This window comes from Zootoca vivipara, chromosome 10 (assembly GCF_963506605.1).
Source record: "Zootoca vivipara chromosome 10, rZooViv1.1, whole genome shotgun sequence".
In the NCBI taxonomy this organism is placed as follows: Eukaryota; Metazoa; Chordata; class Lepidosauria; order Squamata; family Lacertidae; genus Zootoca; species Zootoca vivipara.
In genome coordinates this window covers 8,317,231-8,337,528 of record NC_083285.1, presented here as the reverse complement: position 1 = coordinate 8,337,528, position 20,298 = coordinate 8,317,231, and the positions used below count along the sequence as shown (strand labels likewise).

At 44.2% G+C, this 20,298-nt stretch overlaps 1 protein-coding gene across 7 annotated transcripts in view; it reads right to left on the bottom strand.

Annotated features, from left to right (window-relative positions):
* KIF21A (kinesin family member 21A) overlaps positions 1-18,790 on the bottom strand; it is a 102,045-nt gene extending 83,255 nt beyond the window's left edge. For 5 of the 7 annotated variants that reach the window (XM_060279381.1, XM_060279384.1, XM_060279380.1 and 2 more), the window contains exon 1: positions 18,494-18,789. In XM_060279381.1, coding sequence (XP_060135364.1) covers positions 18,494-18,537 — 44 coding nt within the window. In that variant the 5' untranslated portion in view covers positions 18,538-18,789. Of the gene's footprint in view, positions 1-18,493 lie in introns of all 7 variants that reach the window. The other 2 variants (XM_060279386.1, XM_060279379.1) reach the window with 1 other exon arrangement.
* Positions 18,791-20,298: the final 1,508 nt, after the last annotated feature.

Genomic DNA, 20,298 nt, shown 5'->3' with positions numbered 1-20,298 from the left:
TACTTCTGGCTTGGCTGTTTAACAGCAGTGCTCCTACAAGCACTAGGAAGGGGGAAGGACTTTCTCAAATGCAAGCTTAACTTCCTCAGCTGTGAGTTTATGTTCAAAGGTAATGTGCATAGCTGCCAAGTTTTCCCTTTTCTCACGAGGAAGCCTATTCAGCATATGGGAATTTCCCTTTAAAAAAGGGATAACTTGGCAGCTATGGTAATGTGTCTGCCTAAATCAGTCTTCAAATAAGCAATAAAAATTGTTATTGCAATAAGTTGCACTAAGCAAGAACAATACAAGTTTTGAAGCTTTTTCCTCAACTCCCGAGCTCCCAAAAACCTTCAGCACTGAATTAAAAAATATGAGCTCAATGGGCACAGTGGCAGCTATGCCATTCTGAAAGAGGTTGACACCCAGGTATTCAGCTCTTTTACCTTAACATATTGGTACAATTCAAAACGTCACAGTAAACCATGGTTAAAGTTATCGAGCCTGCTCAGCTCCTCCCTGTTATTACAATCCCTCACTTAACATTACAGTGGTACCTCGGTTTGGTATGAGTATGAGTGTAATTGGTTCCGGAAGTCCGTACTTAACCTGAAACGTACTTAACCTGAAGTGAACTTTCCCATTGAAAGTAATAAAAAGTGGATTAATCCGTTCCAGATGGGTCCGCGGAGTACTTAAACTGAAAATATTCAAACCGAGGCATACTTAAACCAAGGTATGACTGTATAGGAGGACCAGGGATCGCAGTTTGCATTCTTCCAACAAGCCAGGGATGTTTTTGTTTCCTCTCAGTATGAAAGAAGATGGTGCAATTCTCTAGTACAGGTACATAGGAAGACAAAAGTAAAAAGGAAAGCAATTTGCTGTAACTTAGGGCCAGGAGAGGCAAAATGGCCTCAGTCCGGTATACCTGAAGAAGCGTCTCCACCCCCATCGTTCTGTCCGGACACTGAGGTCCAGCACCGAGGGCCTTCTGGCAGTTTCCTCGCTGTGAGAAGCCAAGTTACAGGGAACCAGGCAGAGGGCCTTCTCGGTAGTGGCACCCGCCCTGTGGAACGCCCTCCCACCAGATGTCAAAGAGAAAAACATCTACCGGACTTTTAAAAGACATCTGAAGGCAGCCCTGCTTTAGGGAATCTTTTAATGTTTAACAGACCATTGTATTTTAATATTTTGTTGGAAGCCGTCCAGAGTGGCTGGGGAAACCCAGCCAGATGGGTGGGGGTATAAATAATAAATTATTATTGTTATTATTATCATTATTTGTTACAACTTCCAACAAAACCACTCTCAACAGCATCCCTGCTTGCCCCCAGCATCTGACATTAATGCTGAAAAACACGCCCACTTTTTTCTACTTCTCCGTTTCAAGTAGTCCACCTGCTTCCTGCATCCCTCTGGCAATTTCCATTTATTGCCATGTTTGTATGATGTCAACCTGCTGCCTGTGAGGTGCTTCCCACTGTGAAAGGACTGAGAGAGAGCTGCAACAATAGGTTAACACCTTCCTATTCTTCCCCATAGACTAGCCTTTCTCAACCTTGGGTCCCCAGATGTTGTTGGACTACAACTCCCAACATCCCTGACCACTGGTCTTGCTAGCTAGGGATGATGGGAGTTGTAGTCCAACAACATCTGGGGACCCAAGGTTGAGAAAGTCTATGGGGCTGCTCATGACCTTATACAGCACTAATGTTTTGTCTCCTAATGCAACATGATAGCTCAGTCGGTAGAGCATGAGACTCTTAATCTCAGGGTCATGGGTCCGAGCCCTGCCTTTGGCAAAAAAATCCTGCATTGCAGGGGGTTGGACTTAGATTACTTGTGTGGTCTCTTCCAACTCTACAATTCTATGATTCAAAAGCAGAAGTTATGTTAGTTCTCTGCCTGATCCTAGTTAATATTAGATTATATAACAATGTTCAGTTTAGCCGCCACATTTTAAGAATCTAAGAGAGAGCCATGAGTATGATCAAGAGGGTCAAAAGCCATAAAGCAAGTGTGGTATAGTGGTTAGAGTAGTCTTCCACAACACACTGTCCTCCAGATTTTTGAACTACTAACTCCCATTGTCCCTGACCTTTTGCAATGCTGGCTGGAACTAATGGGAATTGGCAACATTTGGAGGGCCCCAGGTGAAGGGCACTGGTTTCAAATGCCAGATTAGGAATGGCGATGCCAGAGTTCAAATCCCCACTAAGACATGAAGTTCACGGGCAACCTTGGGCTTAAGCCTTCCCCACCTCACAGGGTTGTTCTGAGGATGAGGGAGATAAAATTCAAAGGAAAAAAATGGAGGATATACATATAATAATTAAAGTGCTGGTGTTAGTTCGTGTAAATTGATATCAATCTTCCATGAACTATTTGACAGCAAGCAGTGATCCTCTCACATAGTTTTGGTGATCCACTGTTAAGCCCCAGCATGCCATCTGGCAAGATATCAGTGTAGAGTTTCCTTTCAAGTCTCTCTCCCATCATGCAAGCCCAGGGGGAGGGAAACTTTCCCAGCAAGTAGGTGGATCCCAACATCTCCCACTCCAGTATCCCATTTTGACAGGTGGGTGAGGGTGCTCGCCTATCACCTGATGTTATCACATCAGGTGATAACTTCAAAGGGGCCAGCTAACAGGGGTTACAAATCGACAAAGCTGGGTCTTCCCCAATGGCAAACTCCTTGGCAGTGTAGCCCCATTTGCAAAGGAACAACCAGGAGCTTGCTTTAAGCTTCCAATAGTTCCTTTACAGGTGCATCCTTACGTGCCCCTCATCACATATGTCAGGTGAACAGCAGGTGAGTAAGGTTAGGTCCCCCACCCTCAAAATAGACTAGTCCAAAAGCGTTCAAACTTTTTAACTTGAGGAGATTCTGTCTACTCTCACCTATCTGCTGAGGGATGCCTGCATCTTTGCACAACGTCCTTCTCTTACTTGAAAAGAACATTGCACTGCTGACTTACAATACGTACGTAATCCAAAACCCTTCTGAGCTTTGCCACTGGTTAATAAAGCTCCACTCTCTGTTCTCTTCCTCTACAATATGTTTATCTGAAATAGAATGCCACCTTAACTGCTTTCATCCTAATTATCAAGCTTGTTTTAACTCTAATCTGTCATCTGAATTTTCTCTCAGTCACTCCCGTTTTTATTTTGTATCCTCTGTCTCATCTACAAATTTGTTAAGAATACTCAGTCACCCTGAACTTAAAAGCCTTACGTCCTAAGTCTATAATTTGATACTTGTACGGACAAGGCTGTGCAGCTGAGAGGAAAAAGGGAAAAAAGAACAAAGAGAAAAGGAGACTGAAATATTCATTTAGTGAACTTTAGAACGATTCCTTCAGATGAGCCATGAAGAGTCACAAGCACATAAATGAAGTTTATAAAAATAAATAAAGAGAGGGTGACAACGAGAGTCTCCAAGACATGACCAGACAGCACCAACTTTATGTAGTCAATAGTGTGTAAGGAAATAAACCTTCTGTCTCTTTGGGATCAAAGAGGCAGGTAAGGATGGGAGACTAATTTGATTCGGTTTACATTTAAAGGCGAATTTACTAAATTTGCATTTTAAGGGGGGGGGGAACCGCCAAGAGCTACCTGACCGTCAGCTGCACCTTGCCAGGAGAAGGTAAGAGCCCATTGCTCCCCTACTATTCTTCATGCCTGATGTCCTGCAGAGGCATGGATTCTGCAGGGTCCTGCTTTGCAAGCAACTTCCCTGCAGAGTAGCACCCCACACCACAGGACCTATGTCTCTGTACATCAGCTGAAGCGGAGGCATTGATCCTGCAGAATGCAGGGTGCTCACTTGCAGAGAAGCCATGGCTTTTTTTTTACTTAAAAAACCTAATGAGGCATTAGCCTGCCCCTGAACTAATTTGGGACTTGATCCAGGGCAGGGTGGGTTGTCCCAAGTTGGTCCAAGGTGGGTTACCCTGACTGAGGCTCCTTGAATTGGAGCATGGGTAGGCAAACTAAGGCCCGGGGGCCGGATTTGGCCCAATCGCCTTCTAAATCTGGCCCACAGGTGGTCTGGGAATCAGTGCGTTTTTACATGAGTAGAATGTGTGCTTTTATTTAAAATGCATCTCTGGGTTACTTGTGGGGAATAGGAATTAGTTCATTTTCTCTCTCTCCAAAATATAGTCTGCCCAACCCCCACAAGGTCTGGGGCACAGTGGACCGGCCCCCTGCTGAAAAATTTGCTGACCCCTGAATTGGAGCCATGGCTGTACACAGCTGCACTAGAAACCCCATCTCTCTCCACACCCTTCATCATAAACCTGAGAGGCAGAAGAAAAAGCCTCACTTTTATTTTGAATTTAGTTTATTTATGTTTCTTTTCCACAGTGAAATGAGCCCAAAGTGGCTAACAAACACCTGTTCACGTAATTTAACGGGTTTTTTTTGGGAGGTGGGACACATTTGTTGCAAGACCTGCAGCACAAGACTAAAAACAATTCAGTAAACAAGAATTCCCAGCAAAGGAAGAATGGATACAAAAAGTTGTGGAATATGCAGAAATGGCGAAACTTGCCGGAAGAGTAAGAAATCAAGATAACAAACTTTTTATAAAGGAATGCAAATGGTTTGTTGAATATTTACAGATAAATTGTAAATGGATAAGGATTGTTATAATAAACTGCAGCTTCATAAGAGTATATATTTAAAGAAGATGAATAAATGAGTAAATTAAATTAATCTGGATATGCAGAAGATATTAAATATAAATTTAAGGAACCGCAGAAAGAGGGGGAAGGAAGTCAAGTTTTGAAATGTCAAAATGGTTGTAAAATCAGTGAAATGTATAAACCTGGAAAGCGTAAATAATTATTTTAAAAAAACAATTCAGTAAACATGAGGTAAATTTAAAGTTATGGTAAAATATAGTCTTTACACATTCCACGTACAATGCAAAGTCAAAATTAACAGGCCAAAACAAGCTTTACTGCCGCCGCAGCTTAAATAAAGCTCAGAAGAGGTGGGGGTCTTCTGACCAGACTAGGTGATTTACAGCTGGGTCCCTCATCTCTCCTTCAGACAAGTCTGACAGCCACAAAAAGCAAAGCGGGGAGAGCAATGATGGTAGGTAGTCTTGCCCAGCTGCTAGTGCTGATTTTACTGCACTGCTTTTAATCAAGGTCTAGGACAAAGCAGAACCAGAAGTCTCCTCCACAGGCCCAAAAGGAAAGGATAACTTGCTAACATATAAAGAACAATGAAACCATCTGTTCGTGAATGCCAATGTGTATCATTTAGCTACAGTTTTATAATTCGGAACGGACAAGAAAGAGTTAACCGAAGAATCATCTCTGTGATTTCCAGCCCAGTATTTCCAAAGTAATTGATTGATGGTAAAGAAGACTTAGCCCTCACATCTCAGTTGCAAGAGTTCAGTGAACACAAATTCGCTTCGACCACGCTTACCCATCAGAGGTATTAAAATTGATCCTGATGGATAGGCTTCCTAATTGAGTCAGACATAAATGCAAATGGCGTCCCGTCCAGTATGGAATAGACAGGTGGCTCACCCCCCTTCCTCATCACCCAATGTCTAAGACGAACAAACAGAAACATTTGTACAAAAGCTTATTTATGTTCAAATAAGGGAAATCTGGGTGGGGGCAGTTGCAGCTGTTCCTTTGTTCAGCCCACATACAATTATTCCTGGGGGGCACCTTAATGATTTCTATGGATAAAATGAGGTATAATCACACTGAACACATGCTATTCGAAAACCCAACCACATTTTTCCGTGAATCCTGAAATGTGCTCTTGGTCCAAAATATTGCAACTGAATAATAATAATAATAAAAAAATTCCCCCTCCATTGTTCTCAGATATGATTTTTAGCCCCACCCCCACCCCTCCAGTTAAACACATTTCCTCAAGAAAGACCCTGAGATTTTATTGTTCAAGAAGCATAAAACAAAGTACAATTTTGTTTCCATTTACCTCTACATCAACTGGGGGGGAGTGTCAATGTGGTTGTGCAATGTTGGTGGCAGATGCCCAATGCTCTGTGTCATGAAATATGCAGGCAGCCCCTGGTACAAAGATCCTTGGAAACTGAAGAGCCTCGTGGGAAAGTTTGTTGCATGATCAGACTAGAGACTCCCACATTAAAGTAGAACATCCATTTCATGCATCTGATGAAGCAGCGCTTATTCCACAACTTCTGTAAATGATATTTCCCATTGGGTCAATGCTTCTGAGAAAGTCATGTGCAACTCAAAAGCTGTTGGTAACACACCAACCCAAGCCTGCCTAATAATAGGTGTTCATTTTTGGCCTACTTGCCCATCTTCTGGGCAAGTGTCTATTTTACGTATTTCCATATTCCAATATAATTTTAAGTATTGAGTTACTAGGGTTGACGCAACAAGTCAACTGATCAGCAAGTATTTGACCAAGGTGCTAATGCAGAGGAGAAACTAGCCTCAATCCCTGGTTCAGCATTGCATGTGAACTTGAGACTATGGTTTGTCTTTCTCCAAACAAACCATGATAAATAAGCCAAGAACAAGTCTACAGTTTACTGTAACAGCTGAATGTGTATGAGAACCACTGCAGTATTTGAAGCACGAAGTTAGTTTTCAACTACCATTTTTCTCAAGTTCAGGTAGGTGGATTCTATAAAAAAGCTGCTAACCTTTGGAGCTGCCATTCAGAAATTAACAGTTGCAGTTTGTTTGCCTCACACAATGTCAGAGTTAGCTAATGTCATCATCTTTAGCCAAGGGAGTAACTAAACCTTTTCCAAACTTCAGGAAAATTCTGTAAAAAAAAGTTATATACCTGCAACTTCATTTTTAGCAGTTTATTTACCAAAAAGAAGTCAAGTTGAAGAGGAGCAATATCCTTACAGTTCGAATTCTAATATTAACAGAAAACCCATCCCCCTTTTAACTTTCAAATCATGCCTACAATTAAACTCTAACAAGGACTGGGTTAGATACCAGTTTTTCTAGAGAGTTGATATGCAAAAGCTTGATTAGGAATCAATACCCTAGAATTCATTGTCCCTTTTTCTCAATAAACCCTCAAGGATTGTCTTGAATATCATGTAGAAGACAACTAAACATTAAGTACATACAATATAGAATAATTACATTCATAGATCAGTTTTGTCATACGAAAGTAATTCAAGCGTATATACAGGTGAAACTCGGAAAATTAGAATATCGTCAAAAAGTGCATTTATTTCGGTAATGCAACTTATTATTATTCATTTTTCTTTTATTTTTTTACAAATGCTTTCTTTTGGAAATTCCACAGTAATAAAACAAATAGTTACAATAATACAAAAATAAACAAAAATAAACATCACTATTACATTTCATTAATTACATTCCATTTATAATTGACCCGCCTAACGACAAATAATTACAATTACAACAAACAAAGGCTTGACATATCTTGCTTTGCATGTCATGCATCTATCTCATATATTGGTTTCACCTTTTAAGTTGCGTTACTGAAATAAATGCACTTTTCAACGATATTCTAATTTTCCGAGTTTCACCTGTAAGTAATAAGTATTAGCAGAACTATATCTTTGGGAAGGTATTGTATGTGTAACTACAAAATTTATAAATAGAACCCATATCCCCGCCCCCAAAAAATAAAAATAAAAAATCAGCAAGATTTGCCACACTACTGAGTTACAAACTTTAGCACCAATAAAAGGCTTGACACAAAATAATTGCTTTACAAACAGCTCTATGCAATCCTAGCTATACTGCTTTCAGATCACAATGAATTTCCCTGTCAATTCATATACAGTACCTCCTGTCACTGACCGATTCATATATATGTCAATCACTGCTGTTTCAGCAAAAAAATAAGATTGCCCTTTCTGATTAATCATTTCTTCTAAATATGCAAGAGACAGACCAACAGGTTCAATCTATAACAATGAGACTCTTGAGACTATTATCAAATACTTCTAGCAAGCATTGAGATGGGGACAGAATAAGAGGAACTTGGAACACAAAAATGGCAAAATTGTTGCACCACAGAAAACTAAATTCTGGACTGCCCAATAGAACTGAGACATTTCAAAAGCTCTTGCAAATATCCATAGCCTAAGGATCCCTTTGCTAACTTACATATATTCAGGCTTTCCTTGTTTAATGTCATTGCCATGGAGACATCCTTGAAATCTAATTCCACAGCCATTCACAATGTGGTAACTCAGAGGTTCATTCAATGCCTGGAAGAAGACTGGATGCTAAGGCTCTAGCACGGCTTTTCAAAGAAGCTGAATTAAGGAAAAGTAAGGGAAAAGTAAGGGCGAGTGGGGAAAGAATGTTTAAGTTAGGAAAATACTAAACAACCCAAGTAAGTTCTGTAGTTCTGCCTCTTTCTGTGAGTCAAGAATGCTTTAGCACTAAATATTCTGAGAATGACCGGATAAATAACAAGCCGTAAAGTATGGTGTGCTATGGTCCATGGGGTCACGAAGAGTCGGACACGACTAAACGACTAAACAACAACAACAAAGTAATGATGTTTGCCCATCAGGTATCAGCTATGCCACAGAAATACTGAAAACCACTGAACCTAACTTCCTGCAGCTAAATCAGAGTTGCCTACAGCAAAGCAATCTATACACATTTATCCAAGCTCTGTTGGAAATGACCACAGAGATTCCTTATGCATGAACAAATTTCCATTGTTCAATTGACTTGACATTCAGAACCAACCTCCCTTGTATCTTTAAGGTGAGTAGGGCAGCCTTCCCTTGACACAATAATCTCCAAAAGTTTAGGACTAAAATTCCCAAGATGCCTGACCATATGGGCTTCGCTGGCTGGAGTTTGTGAGAACTGCAGCAAATAAAAAATATAAAAAATCCAGGGGCATCAGGTTGGAGAGTGCTGGACTTATGGACTGATGGGAGGGACTAGCTGGGGAACCACCCAGGGAAGAAGGTGGCTCAGAGCCCTGGGAGTGGGACAACAATGAGAGGTCAGACTGGGAAGAGGAGGTGTTGGAAGCTGAAGAGGTAACAGCTTGAGCTGGGAATCTGTGACAGAGAGAAGTCCAGAATCAGAGGCAGAATCTGAAGCAGGAAGGTGCGAGGAGGGAGGCCAAGAGGCAGAAATGAGTCAGGCTGGTCATGCGTGTTTCCCCCCTCCTGCTGCAACAAGCTCCCATCCCCCCTTGTCTCCCAGAACCAGAAGAGGTATGAAAAGGGCAGCGAAGAGGACATCTGCACGCAGGCACAGCCTCCAATTGATTGGAAAAAGCCCTGGAGAGGAGGGGACATAGATGGCTGAGAGGAGGCCTGGACTTTCAGTCTTGGCAACTGACTTTCATGGAGTAAGGCCACTAGGAATGAGCTGCTTTGCTCATTAGGCTTGACACTCAAACAAGTCTATGAAGATTGTGGTTTTGCTAATGAAGAGTTAACTCCAACTCAGAACAGCGTGATTTACTGTCGGCTCGCATTCTGATACTGGAGCAGGGAATGTTGGGAAGACTTGCCCTTCACTGCCAGCAAACAAGCTTGTTCCACACTGCTTGTGGGTTCCCAGCCATCCTACCAAAATGCTTACGCACTGAAATACCCATGAGTCCATACCAGCTATAATGGGAGCAAGTATTAAAGAATTCTGTTATCCTCAAATTAGAGAAATTAGAGACATTAAAAAACCAAGAATTTTCAACCTATGACTTCACATACAAAAAAAAAAGATGGCACCAAATCTAGTTTACTACGAATTAGTAGCATTCATGGCATGAGAACCATTTCCCTGTGGCGTGATCAGCTACCATTACAGCATGTCCCGCAGGTGAGGTATAAGGATAAGTAAGTTGTGTGCCGGTGAGTTATAAGGACAGGTGAGTTGCGTGACTGTGTGAGCCTTACCTATCTATTCAGTACCTAGGAGGGAAGCATAATGGTTCTACTTATAAATCTAGGCATCATTGGTCATGGGCGACCATTTTGTGGTTACAAGAGAAGATGCATATGTCCAACCACACTACTTATTATTATTATTTATTTATACCCCGCCCATCTGGCTGGGTTTCCCCAGCCACTCTGGGGAAGCAACTACCGGTAAACAGCTTGGTGTGAAATACGTGGCCATGCTCAGCTCTTGAGATTATATACGGTAGACATGAGCAGAGCATGATGGAAGTAGACTAGGTCCACTTCCACAGATCCACAACAAGACTAAAAACCTTTGTAATGAGACAGGACCATACATCCTTTTACTTCCTCCAGGTAGTATGAAATAGTATGAATACTGGTGAGTATGAATACTAGTGAGAACTGTATTATGGAGCATTGCAATACCACCCCTGAACAGAGACTCTTCCGGACAGGAAGCTAAGCCTTAGAGACACTCGGGCTGTACACACAACATACATTTAAAGAGCATTTTTTCCTCCCAAAGAATCCTAGAAACTGTAGTTTGTGAAGGGTGCTAGGAATTGCAGCTCCGTGAGGATTTCCAGGATTATTTTTGGTGGAAAGGTTCTTTAAACATTTGATGTGTATGCAGCACTGGAAAGCAGCAACATTTTCTTACCGCTTTTCCAGCAAGGAAGCTTTATGGAAGTCTCCAGGGAAATTCATTAGGAGACAAACAGGATGTTAATGTCAAATACGTTTAAAAGTCATCACACCAATAAGCTTACTGTCTAGAATATAAATAGATTGCTGTTTCAGCACCAAATCCTAGAGAGATTTAATTCCTATTGAATAAGTGCGGTAGTCAGACCTCCAAATGGATTACATATACAAATCCCTTCTCCACTGAATGATCAATAGTCTGATGCAGAGGGCAAGTTCCATAAATAATGCTCAGGAAAAGAAACTTAATTTGAATTCTTCACCTTGAATAAAACATCAGCAACTATTAATCTGATTTTTAAATGGCTTTCTTTCAGTTTTATACTGCTGGAAAATACAACTCAGTTATAACTGTATTAGAAACAAAATAAAAAATATCTTCAGGTGTCTGAAGAAGTGTGCATACACACGAAAGCTCATACCAATGATAAACTTAGACAAACAGGCAGTGACTGTCCAATATATGTGCAACCATACATTTGTGCATTACACGGAACCCAGAAGTGACCCAAAATGGCAGAATAGCGGGTGGAACAGGGTGGGTTAGGGAGAGACCCCATAAATATGTAGAAAATTGTGAGCTTACACAACACAATGAGTCTCAAGACTATCTACAGGAATTCATAAACACATATTAAAACAATAAAATAAAATTGTCACAGCCTATACCTGTATCAAATTATGCACCTTGCACAGTATAATTGCAGAATCATGAAGCACACTATGCTGCTGATCCTATTACCTCATGCTATATGTGCTTAAAGGGACGCAGGTGGTGAGCTCCCGTTGCCCTGTTCCAGCACATGACAACCTAGCAGTTTGAAAGCATGCCAGTGCAAGTAGATAAATAGGTACCGCTGCGGCAGGAAGGTAAATGGCGTTTCCACGCGCTCTGGTTTCCGTCACGGTGTCCCATTGTGCCAGAAGCGGTTTAGTCATGCTGCCACATGACCCGGAAAGCTGTCTGTGGACAAACGCCGGCTTCCTTGGCCTGAAAGGAAGATGAGTGCCACAACCCCATAGTTGCCTTTGATTGGACTTAACCATCCAGGGGTCCTTTCTTATTTTATTAAAATTTGTTAAACTACAGAGCCTAGGGCTTGCTGATCAGGTCGGCGGTTCGAATCCCTGCAACGGGGTGAGCTCCTGTTGCTCGGTCCCAGCTCCTGCCAACCTAGCAGTTCGAAAGCACGTCAAAGTGCAAGTAGATAAATAGGTATCGCTACAGCGGGAAGGTAAACGGCGTTTCCGTTTGCTGCTCTGGTTCGCCAGAAGCGGCTTTGTCATGCTGGCCACATGACCTGGAAGCTGTACGCCGGCTACCTCGGCCAATAACGCGAGATGAGCGCCGCAACCCCAGAGTTGGTCACGACTGGACCTAATGGTCAGGGGTCCCTTTAACTTTACCTTACATTTTGAAGGTTGGCGGTTTGAATCCCCATGACGGGGTGAGCTCCCGTTGCTCGGCCCAGCTCCTGACCACTTAGCAGTTCAAAAGCACATCAGAGTGCAAGTAGATAAATAGGTACTGCTCCAGTGGGAAGGTAAACAGCGTTTCCTTGTGCTGCTCTGGTTTCGGTGCTCCGTTGCGCCAGAAGCGGCTGGCCACATGACCCGGAAGCTGTCTGCAGACAAATGCTGGCTCCCTCAGCCTATAGAGCAAGATGAGTGCCCAACCCCAGAGTCGTCAGCGACTGGACCTAATGGTCAGGGGTACCTTTACCTTTTATCTGTGCTTAAAGCTGCAACAAGTTGAGAAATGGAGGAAATTATTTCTATGTTTTACGATAGTCACCACCAAACGACAGGCTTAATATTCTTACATTTCAGAACATGACAACATTAGCAAGAGTTTATCTTTGCTAAAGGAGTAATAGAAGCTGGAAAGATGGAGAACTGCTAGATGGATCTTTCCAATCTAAAAAATAAGAGTTTATGGGGGTTTTTTTTTGTTTTTTTAAAAGGAACAGTAAAATATTTTTATATGTAGAACTGTGTGCAGTTAGATCCTTTGTCTTGTATGCATATATACTTCTTTTGAGTTATCCTTGAACTCTTTGTGAGACAAGAATGAAAGCCACTAAATAAAGTTGAATGAATTCACCACAAGACACCAAGTTCATTATTTTCTACTGGGGAGTCCTCAGACAATTTCAGGATTCACATTTTTATTGTTTTCCAGAAAATTGGGCTCTTTAACTGGCTCCAAAGCTTGGTCCATGAAATAACTTGGGGGGACCCAAGTGGTAGGAACACTGATGACTTTGCCCAAGACCATCTTTCTGTTCATGCAAAATTGAAATATTGATCAACTGTTTTTACAAAACACGACACACAACACTCACTGTGCTAACATGATGTAATGCCAGAGACAATGTTCCAACTCTCCCAATTATTGCAACCCTGAAGCTATCATCTTGCTCACAGTCTATTCCAAAATAGTATGCATAATTATGGGGTAGCGAGCAGTGTACCAGATATTCCTGTTGAGTGAAGCCTGAAAGCCCTAAAAAGCCTTCTGGCAAATAATCTAAGCAACTAATATCAAACTTCCCAGAACTACAGTCATTCACTGTTGTCATTCCCTAATGCAAGACAGTAGCTTCAAATTATGACTCTGTGATGAACCACAGATTCAGCTAAAAGGTTTGCCATTTCCTCTGCGTCTTTGATCATGTACAATTTCTCAGGCAGTATGTTTCAAGTTAATCATAATCAAGCTTCTGCAACGTTACCCAGGCATTTAAAATCTAAATGGTACCTTTGGTGGGTATTACACAGAAAAGAAATCAATGTTTGATTATACTTACGGTAAGAAGTTTCAGGTACCTATTTAAAAAACAAGACATTTGATTCCTGCCAAGCTGAATGACATATTGATTCCCCTACCCCTATACGTATATAATACATAGGAGTCCAAAAGAAACACAATTTCAGCTCTGATTCAACTGCTCTATCTAAATAGGTAAAAAGATAAAGGTAAAGGACCCCTAGGGATGCAGGTGGTGCTGTGGTCTAAACCACAGAGCCTAGGGCTTGCCGATCAGGAGGTCAGCTTTTCGAATCCCCACAATGGGGTGAGCTCCCATTGCTCGTTCCCAGCTCCTGCCAACCTAGCAGTTCGAAAGCACCCCAAAAGTGCAAGTAGATAAATAGGGAAGGTAAACGGTGTTTCTGTGTGCTGCTCTGGTTTCAGTGTTCCATTGCGCCAGAAGCGGCTAAGGCAGGTTGGCCACATGACTCGGAAAAACTGTCTGCGAAGCAGACAAACACCAGCTCCCTCGGCCTGTGAAGCGAGATGAGCGCTGCAACCTCGGAGTCGTTCACAACTGGACTTAACTGTCAGGGGTCCTTTACCTTTTTAAAGGACCCCTGGACGGTGAAGTCCAGTCAAAGGCAACTATGGGGTTGCAACACTCATCTCGCTTTCAGGCCGAGGGAGCCAGTGTTTGTCCACAGACAGCTTTCTGGATCATGTGGCCAGCATGACTAAACCACTACTGGCATGGAGGACCGTGATGAGTGCCAGAGTGCACGGAAATGCTGATTACCTTCCTGCCATAACGGTACCTATTTATCTGCTCTCACTGGCATGCTTTCAAACTGCTAGGTTGGCAGGAGCTGAGGCAGAGCAATAGGAGCTCACCCCATCGCGGGGATTCAAACCGCCGGCCTTCCGATCAGCAAGCCCAAGAGGTTCAGTGGTTTAGACCACAGCGCCACCTGCGTCCCTTGCTATCCAAATATCTAGTTTTATATCTCAAGGCCTCTTGGAATCCAGTGAACTATGTGATCAATGCCTCTTTCATGTGTATCCACAGCAGTTCGGAAATGTTTCCTCGTGTGGCATAGCCCCATAAAGCTCTGCTATGTAAATATTCATACTGGAATGCCAACTCAATGGATCTCTTTCATCTAACCACTGCCCCCATTTAAAAACAAAACCCTGCGATACTTTTCTATGTGTGGAAATACGCTTTTGAAACTTGCAGGTTTCAAAAACATGTTGCAATACAACATGGGAAGGGGGTGTTCCAAACCCAAGTTAAAGTTCCTGATTGAAATATACAAGACTTCAGACAAAACCAATGAAGCTCTTTGGATTGTATCTCGGATATATTGTTCCAATACTAGCAGCAGCAGCAGCATAAATATCATTAAAAGTATCCTATGTCATGGACCAAGCACGGTTGCCACATTAAAGCCATATCTTGATAATTTCTATTGAGAAGGCTGGAGTATTGCTTCGGTCTTATTTCTCACAACAGTTGAGTGCATAAGACAACAGGCCTGTCAGACAATTAAAATTCGTTTCTTTTTCCAAGGAAAGGATTCTAATCCTGCATGAGCCTAACTGTGACATTTGATCTGAATGGCAGTGCCTCTCCTTATGCCATATATATCCATTCCATTATTCAAAAAGGTTTTGCTATGTGGCATCCAGGGGCTGCTGTTAGAGAAACCAATCAAAAGCCCTTTAAGATGAGGCAAGCTGGTTTCATGCTTCTCCACAACACAAACCATCACCTCAAAGTAGGAAAGAGCTGGTTACAGTGTGATGTTTCACTTTTTATATGCATACATTGTTCTCTTCATATAAAACGACACATTGGTGCAAACTCCAGGCATCCCCTTGTTCTTTTGATAAGCTGGATAGCTCAGTTGGTTAGAGCATGGTGCTGACAAGACAAAGGTTGCAGGTTCAATACCTGGATGGGACAGCTGCATATTCCTGCATTTTGCAGGGGGCTGGACTAGATGACCCTCAGGGTCCCTTCCAGCTCTATGATTCTGTGATACCCCTGCCCAAAAACCAGCTTATCTGAAAGGAGGACTTCTCCCAAGACGTTCCTATTCACATGTTAAAATCTGCTGATAATTATTTCCATTATTTTCAATAATTTAGACACAGCTAGCCATATTCCGCCCCCCTCGTGGGGAGATATCGCTAGCTGATATTCTTATTAATTTTAAGAGAACAGCTAAAACATCAAACATCTCTCTTTAGAAAAATGTTTGGATTGCTAGAATACCCAGTTAAACCTATTTGTGTTGTTTTTGCTTGAATTTTAATTGACTTTGTATTGCATTCTATTCTATTTTTTAAAACAGTAATCATAAACTGCATTCCAAGTATGCAGATATAAGAGGTTAGCAGGGGTCAGCAAACTTTTTCAGCAGGGGGCCGGTCCACTGTCCCTCAGACCTTGTGGGGGGGCGGACTATATTTTGAAAAATAAAAATGAACGAATTCCTATGCCCTACAAATAACCCAGAGAGGCATTTTAAATAAAAGGACACATTCTACTCATGTAAAATCACGCTGATTCCTGGACCGTCCGCGGGCCAGATTTAGAAGGTGATAGGGCCGGATACAGCCCCTGGGCCTTAGTTTGCCTACCCATGGGTTAAAGTATAAGTAGTATCCTAGTGACTGGATCAAATTATATGATATACCAGTGTTACAGAAGGGCATCCCGTGTCACAGCTGGTGATGCTGTGCTGAAGTTGGAAGGATGTTATAGTTAACATTTTGGCATCAATATTTAAGACTGGGCTGTAATCATTTCCACCTATGGCCCATTAATTCCCGTCCCCCCCCCCCCACTATAGTCATCTATCAATAGTAAGTATGGCTACTGTAAGTACAATGCAATTCACTGATTTTAAGTACCAAAACCACCATCCTATATCAATAAGATGCATTTCCTTGATATGACTATTGCCCAGTTAGGGCCGGTGACACCCTTCATAAGCCCTAAAGCAAATGCACGTGAATTCAGTGACAACATTGATGTGACATCACTACATCACTTTGAAGAAAACGAATCCTTGCAGGATTCACTGAGTTTCGTCCTGCAGCTCACTAGGCGTTGCCTTTTCATGCACGAGAAGCGCTGCCAAACTCACTTGCAATACAAGTATTACCAAACGTCAGTAACCAAAACCTCTGCATGTTCAATATCAAGACGTCGTTTAGCCTCATGAATGCTAAATAAGTGATAAGTTCTGGCAGAACACTGAAAGCTAAATATGTTTCTTGCAGCATGGTGTTCCAGCTAAAAGACTTCACTGTGATTAATTGATTTCATTCGTTCTTTTATACGGCTCATTATTTTTTGAACTATATTGTTATTTCATACAGTTGAAACCCAGATAAAGGTGGGGGTCTGTGTATTATGTACAGTACATGCGTTGTTACTTCTATTAGAATTTTACGAAACAGAAAGCACTCGGGGCAGCATCTGAATGGGTTTCACACTGCAGCATCACCCTTGTATTGGTGGGGACAAGGTGATGGCTGTACAAGTTTAGGCAGAAACGTTTGCTGCCATGTTTTAGCCAAGTAAATGACTAGCAAACTTATAATGCTCAGAATTCATTCCCCAGTACATTCATTCCCCACCCCCCACCCCCAGAAGTTTCATATACTTGGAAAGGTTAATTTCCAGGCATTTATAAACTGCTTGATATTTTTGAAACACCTCTTTGAACTGGATGTGTTAAGCTTGGATCATCTACCGTAGTTCTCAGTTCTGTGTGAAGTTAAGGTTTGCTTACTGCAGCGTACTGGTGCACCTCACAGATAGCAAAGCTGTAAGAGTCTTACCGGACACCTTCAATATCCCTGCCTCCTTCAGTTAACTATGGCTCTATAGGGCACTAACCCGAAACCCCTTATTCATTCTTTGAGTGCTGCTTGATCAAACTGGACACACTACTCACATATATGTCCTTGGCAGTATTACTAGATAATTAAACCTGCCCAACGAGAAAACTGTTAACATGGAAAAACTTATGAGGGAGGGGACGTGGGAAGTTCTCCGCAGCAGCCTAGCCAACACGCAGGTTCTATTGTAAAGGCTTCATTAATTTTTTAGTGCTGGAGGATGATGTTGCAGTTTTCCATCCCTAAGCAGAAAGCACAAATGAATTTACTCGCTGGTACTTCTTTACAATTGCAACTAGCCAATCCAATTACAGTCCTGGGCTGGCTCGCTGGCTGCAACAAAACCCCCACAGAACCAGCACAGCAGTCTCTGGAATGCAATTCAGCACAAGCCAAAAAAGGGACAACTTAAAAAACAAACACACACTGCACACACTGCCCCTGCAATCGCTTAGTGTTTCAAATCCCAGGCAGGAATACACTGATCAACCACCCTTTTAAGTCTTGCCACAGACCAGGCCTAAAAGTCTGGATTCTCCTTCCTCCCCTCGTCCACACCAGCACACCACCGTGCACACATGCATCAGTTTCTCGAATACAGCGAGCTGATGCACCATTAAACACCAGAGATTAAATATGCAGCATCCGAAGGAAACCGAATTCCTCCATGCAACAGCTGCAAGCAGAGAGAGCCCAGTTCTTAGGTCGGGCCAGCAGCTGGAGATCGTGCGGGGAAGGCTGATCCCGCCAGCATCCCAGTCCGTCCTCGCTACTTGGTGATCGGGCAGCAGTTTCCCAGATCCACCTATGGCGAAGCCCCCCTCTCTCTGTGACCAGCGAAGCCATTCCTTGAATTAACCTGGCGGCCAAACAGCCTCGGTCTGACTGCTGGCCCTCGCAGCAGGCCGTTAGTTGGCAAGGCGGCTCCCTGCTGCCGCCTCAGCTACCTGCCAGCCCCGCTCCAAATGCGCGGAGGGAGCGAAGAGAGAGGGGCTGCAAGCAACATGTCCCCCTCTCGGACCTCCTCAGGCCTGCGTCCCAGAGCCAGACCCCCGCCACTCTCTTCCCCTCTCTCCCAGCCAGCGCCCCCGGCCACATCTCCCCAGCTCCATTTCCCCCACAACCTCACGTCGAGAAGAGATAGCAGGTAACAAAGAAAAGAGGGAGAGAGAGGAAGGAAGAAACGGGGGCGTTCCTCGGCTCGGACAAGAAGCGACAACACGACGCCTTACCTGACAGCGACCCGGACGGAGCTCTCGTCTTGGCCGGCCGACATGGCTCAGAGCTGGAAAGTGCGGCGGGCTCGTGAGAAAGAGCGTGTCATTTAATTCGAATTACGCACGAAAACCAAAGGTGAGAAAGGACAAGCGGCGGGAGCGAAGGAGGCGGGAGCCGCTGCTGGCCGCTGTTCCGCGGGGAGGCGGCCCGAGGGAGCTGCGCGCCTCACCTCCGGCGCCTCCTCCACCTTCTCGTCTCTCCAGCCATTTTAGGTGACTGACTGGCTGGCTGAATGAATAGGTAGCAGCCAAGCAGCAGTAGCGGAGAGGACTGACACTCCGCCCACCGCGGCTCGTTGCGCGCCCGGCCCCTTGAGGAGGAGCGGCGCTCGGTTTAGCCTAGCAGCAGCGAACGAGCTGGCTGGGAAGCGCGAGAGGGCCAGCCCTCCTGCCCTCCCTCCTGGCTCCGGGCCGCTGCCCCTTCTTCAGCCCGCCTCCCCGACCAGCAGTCGCCGCGCTCGGCACCAGGCGCGCAGCTTGTCTCTCTCTCTCTGGCTGTGCCCAGGCGGCGGCGGCGGCTGCAGCTTCAGGTTCTCTGCAGCCGCAATGCGTAACCAAGGCCGCCCTCCCCGCTCGCCTCAGCAGCTCGCAGGCCCATTTCGGCCGAGGGCTCTGAGGCGGAGCCGCGCGCTTGCCTGCCCGCTCTTGCCGCTCGCGCGCGCTCTGTACGCAGCTGGCAAGCTTTTCCCGAGCGGGGAGCGAAGAGCGCGCGTTGCTTTCCCCTCAACTGAAGCGGGCTTCGTTTCCCAGGTCCCTGTCGTCGTTCGATTCTTTGTTTTTTGTATCCCGTCCATTTGACAGGGTTGCCCCAGCTTCCAACACATATGAAAACATAGTAAGATGTCAAACATTAAAAAACTTTCTTATACTGGGTTGCCAAATGTTGTGTAGTTTAGTTCTTTATCTCCTTGACACCTGATGGGAGGTCGTTCCACAGGGCAGGTGCCACTACCGAGAAGGCCCTCTGCCTGGTCCCCTGTAACCTCACATCTCACTGTAAGGGAACCGGCAAAAGGCCCTCGGAGATGGACCTCAGTGTCCAAGAAGAACAATGGTGGTGGAGACACTCCTCCAGGTATACTGGGCCAAGGCAGTTTAGGGCTTTAAAGGTCAGCACCAACCAACCAACACTTTGAATTGTGCTTGGAAATGTACTGGGAGCCAATGTGAATATTTCAGGACCTGTGTCATATGGTCCCGGCAGCTGCTCCCGGTTGCCAGTCTGGCTGCCGCATTCTGGATTAGTTCAGTCTCCTTCAAAGGTAGCCCCACGGAGAGCCCATTGCTGTAGTCCAAATGAAAGATAACCAGGGCATGCACCACTCTGGCGAGACAGTCTCCGGGCAGGTAGGGTCTCAGCCTGCGTGGACACAGCCGCCCTGGACACAGAATTGACCTGCGCCTCCATGGACAGCTTTGAGTCCAAAATGACTCCCAGGCTGTGCACCTGGTTCTTCAGGGCACAATTACTCCATTCAGGACCAGGGAGTCCTACACACACACACACACACACACACTGTCCCCCAGAAACAGTAAAGGTAAAGGTACCCCTGACCATTAGGTCCAGTCGCAGATGACTGGGGTTGTAGCGCTCATCTCGCTTTCTGGCCGAGGGAGCCGGCGTACAGCTTCCGGTTCATGTGGCCAGCATGACTAAGCCGCTTCTGGCGAACCAGAGCAGCGCACGGAAATGCCGTTTACCTTCCCGCCAGAGCAGTACCTATTTATCTACTTGCACTTTGACGTGCTTTTGAACTGCT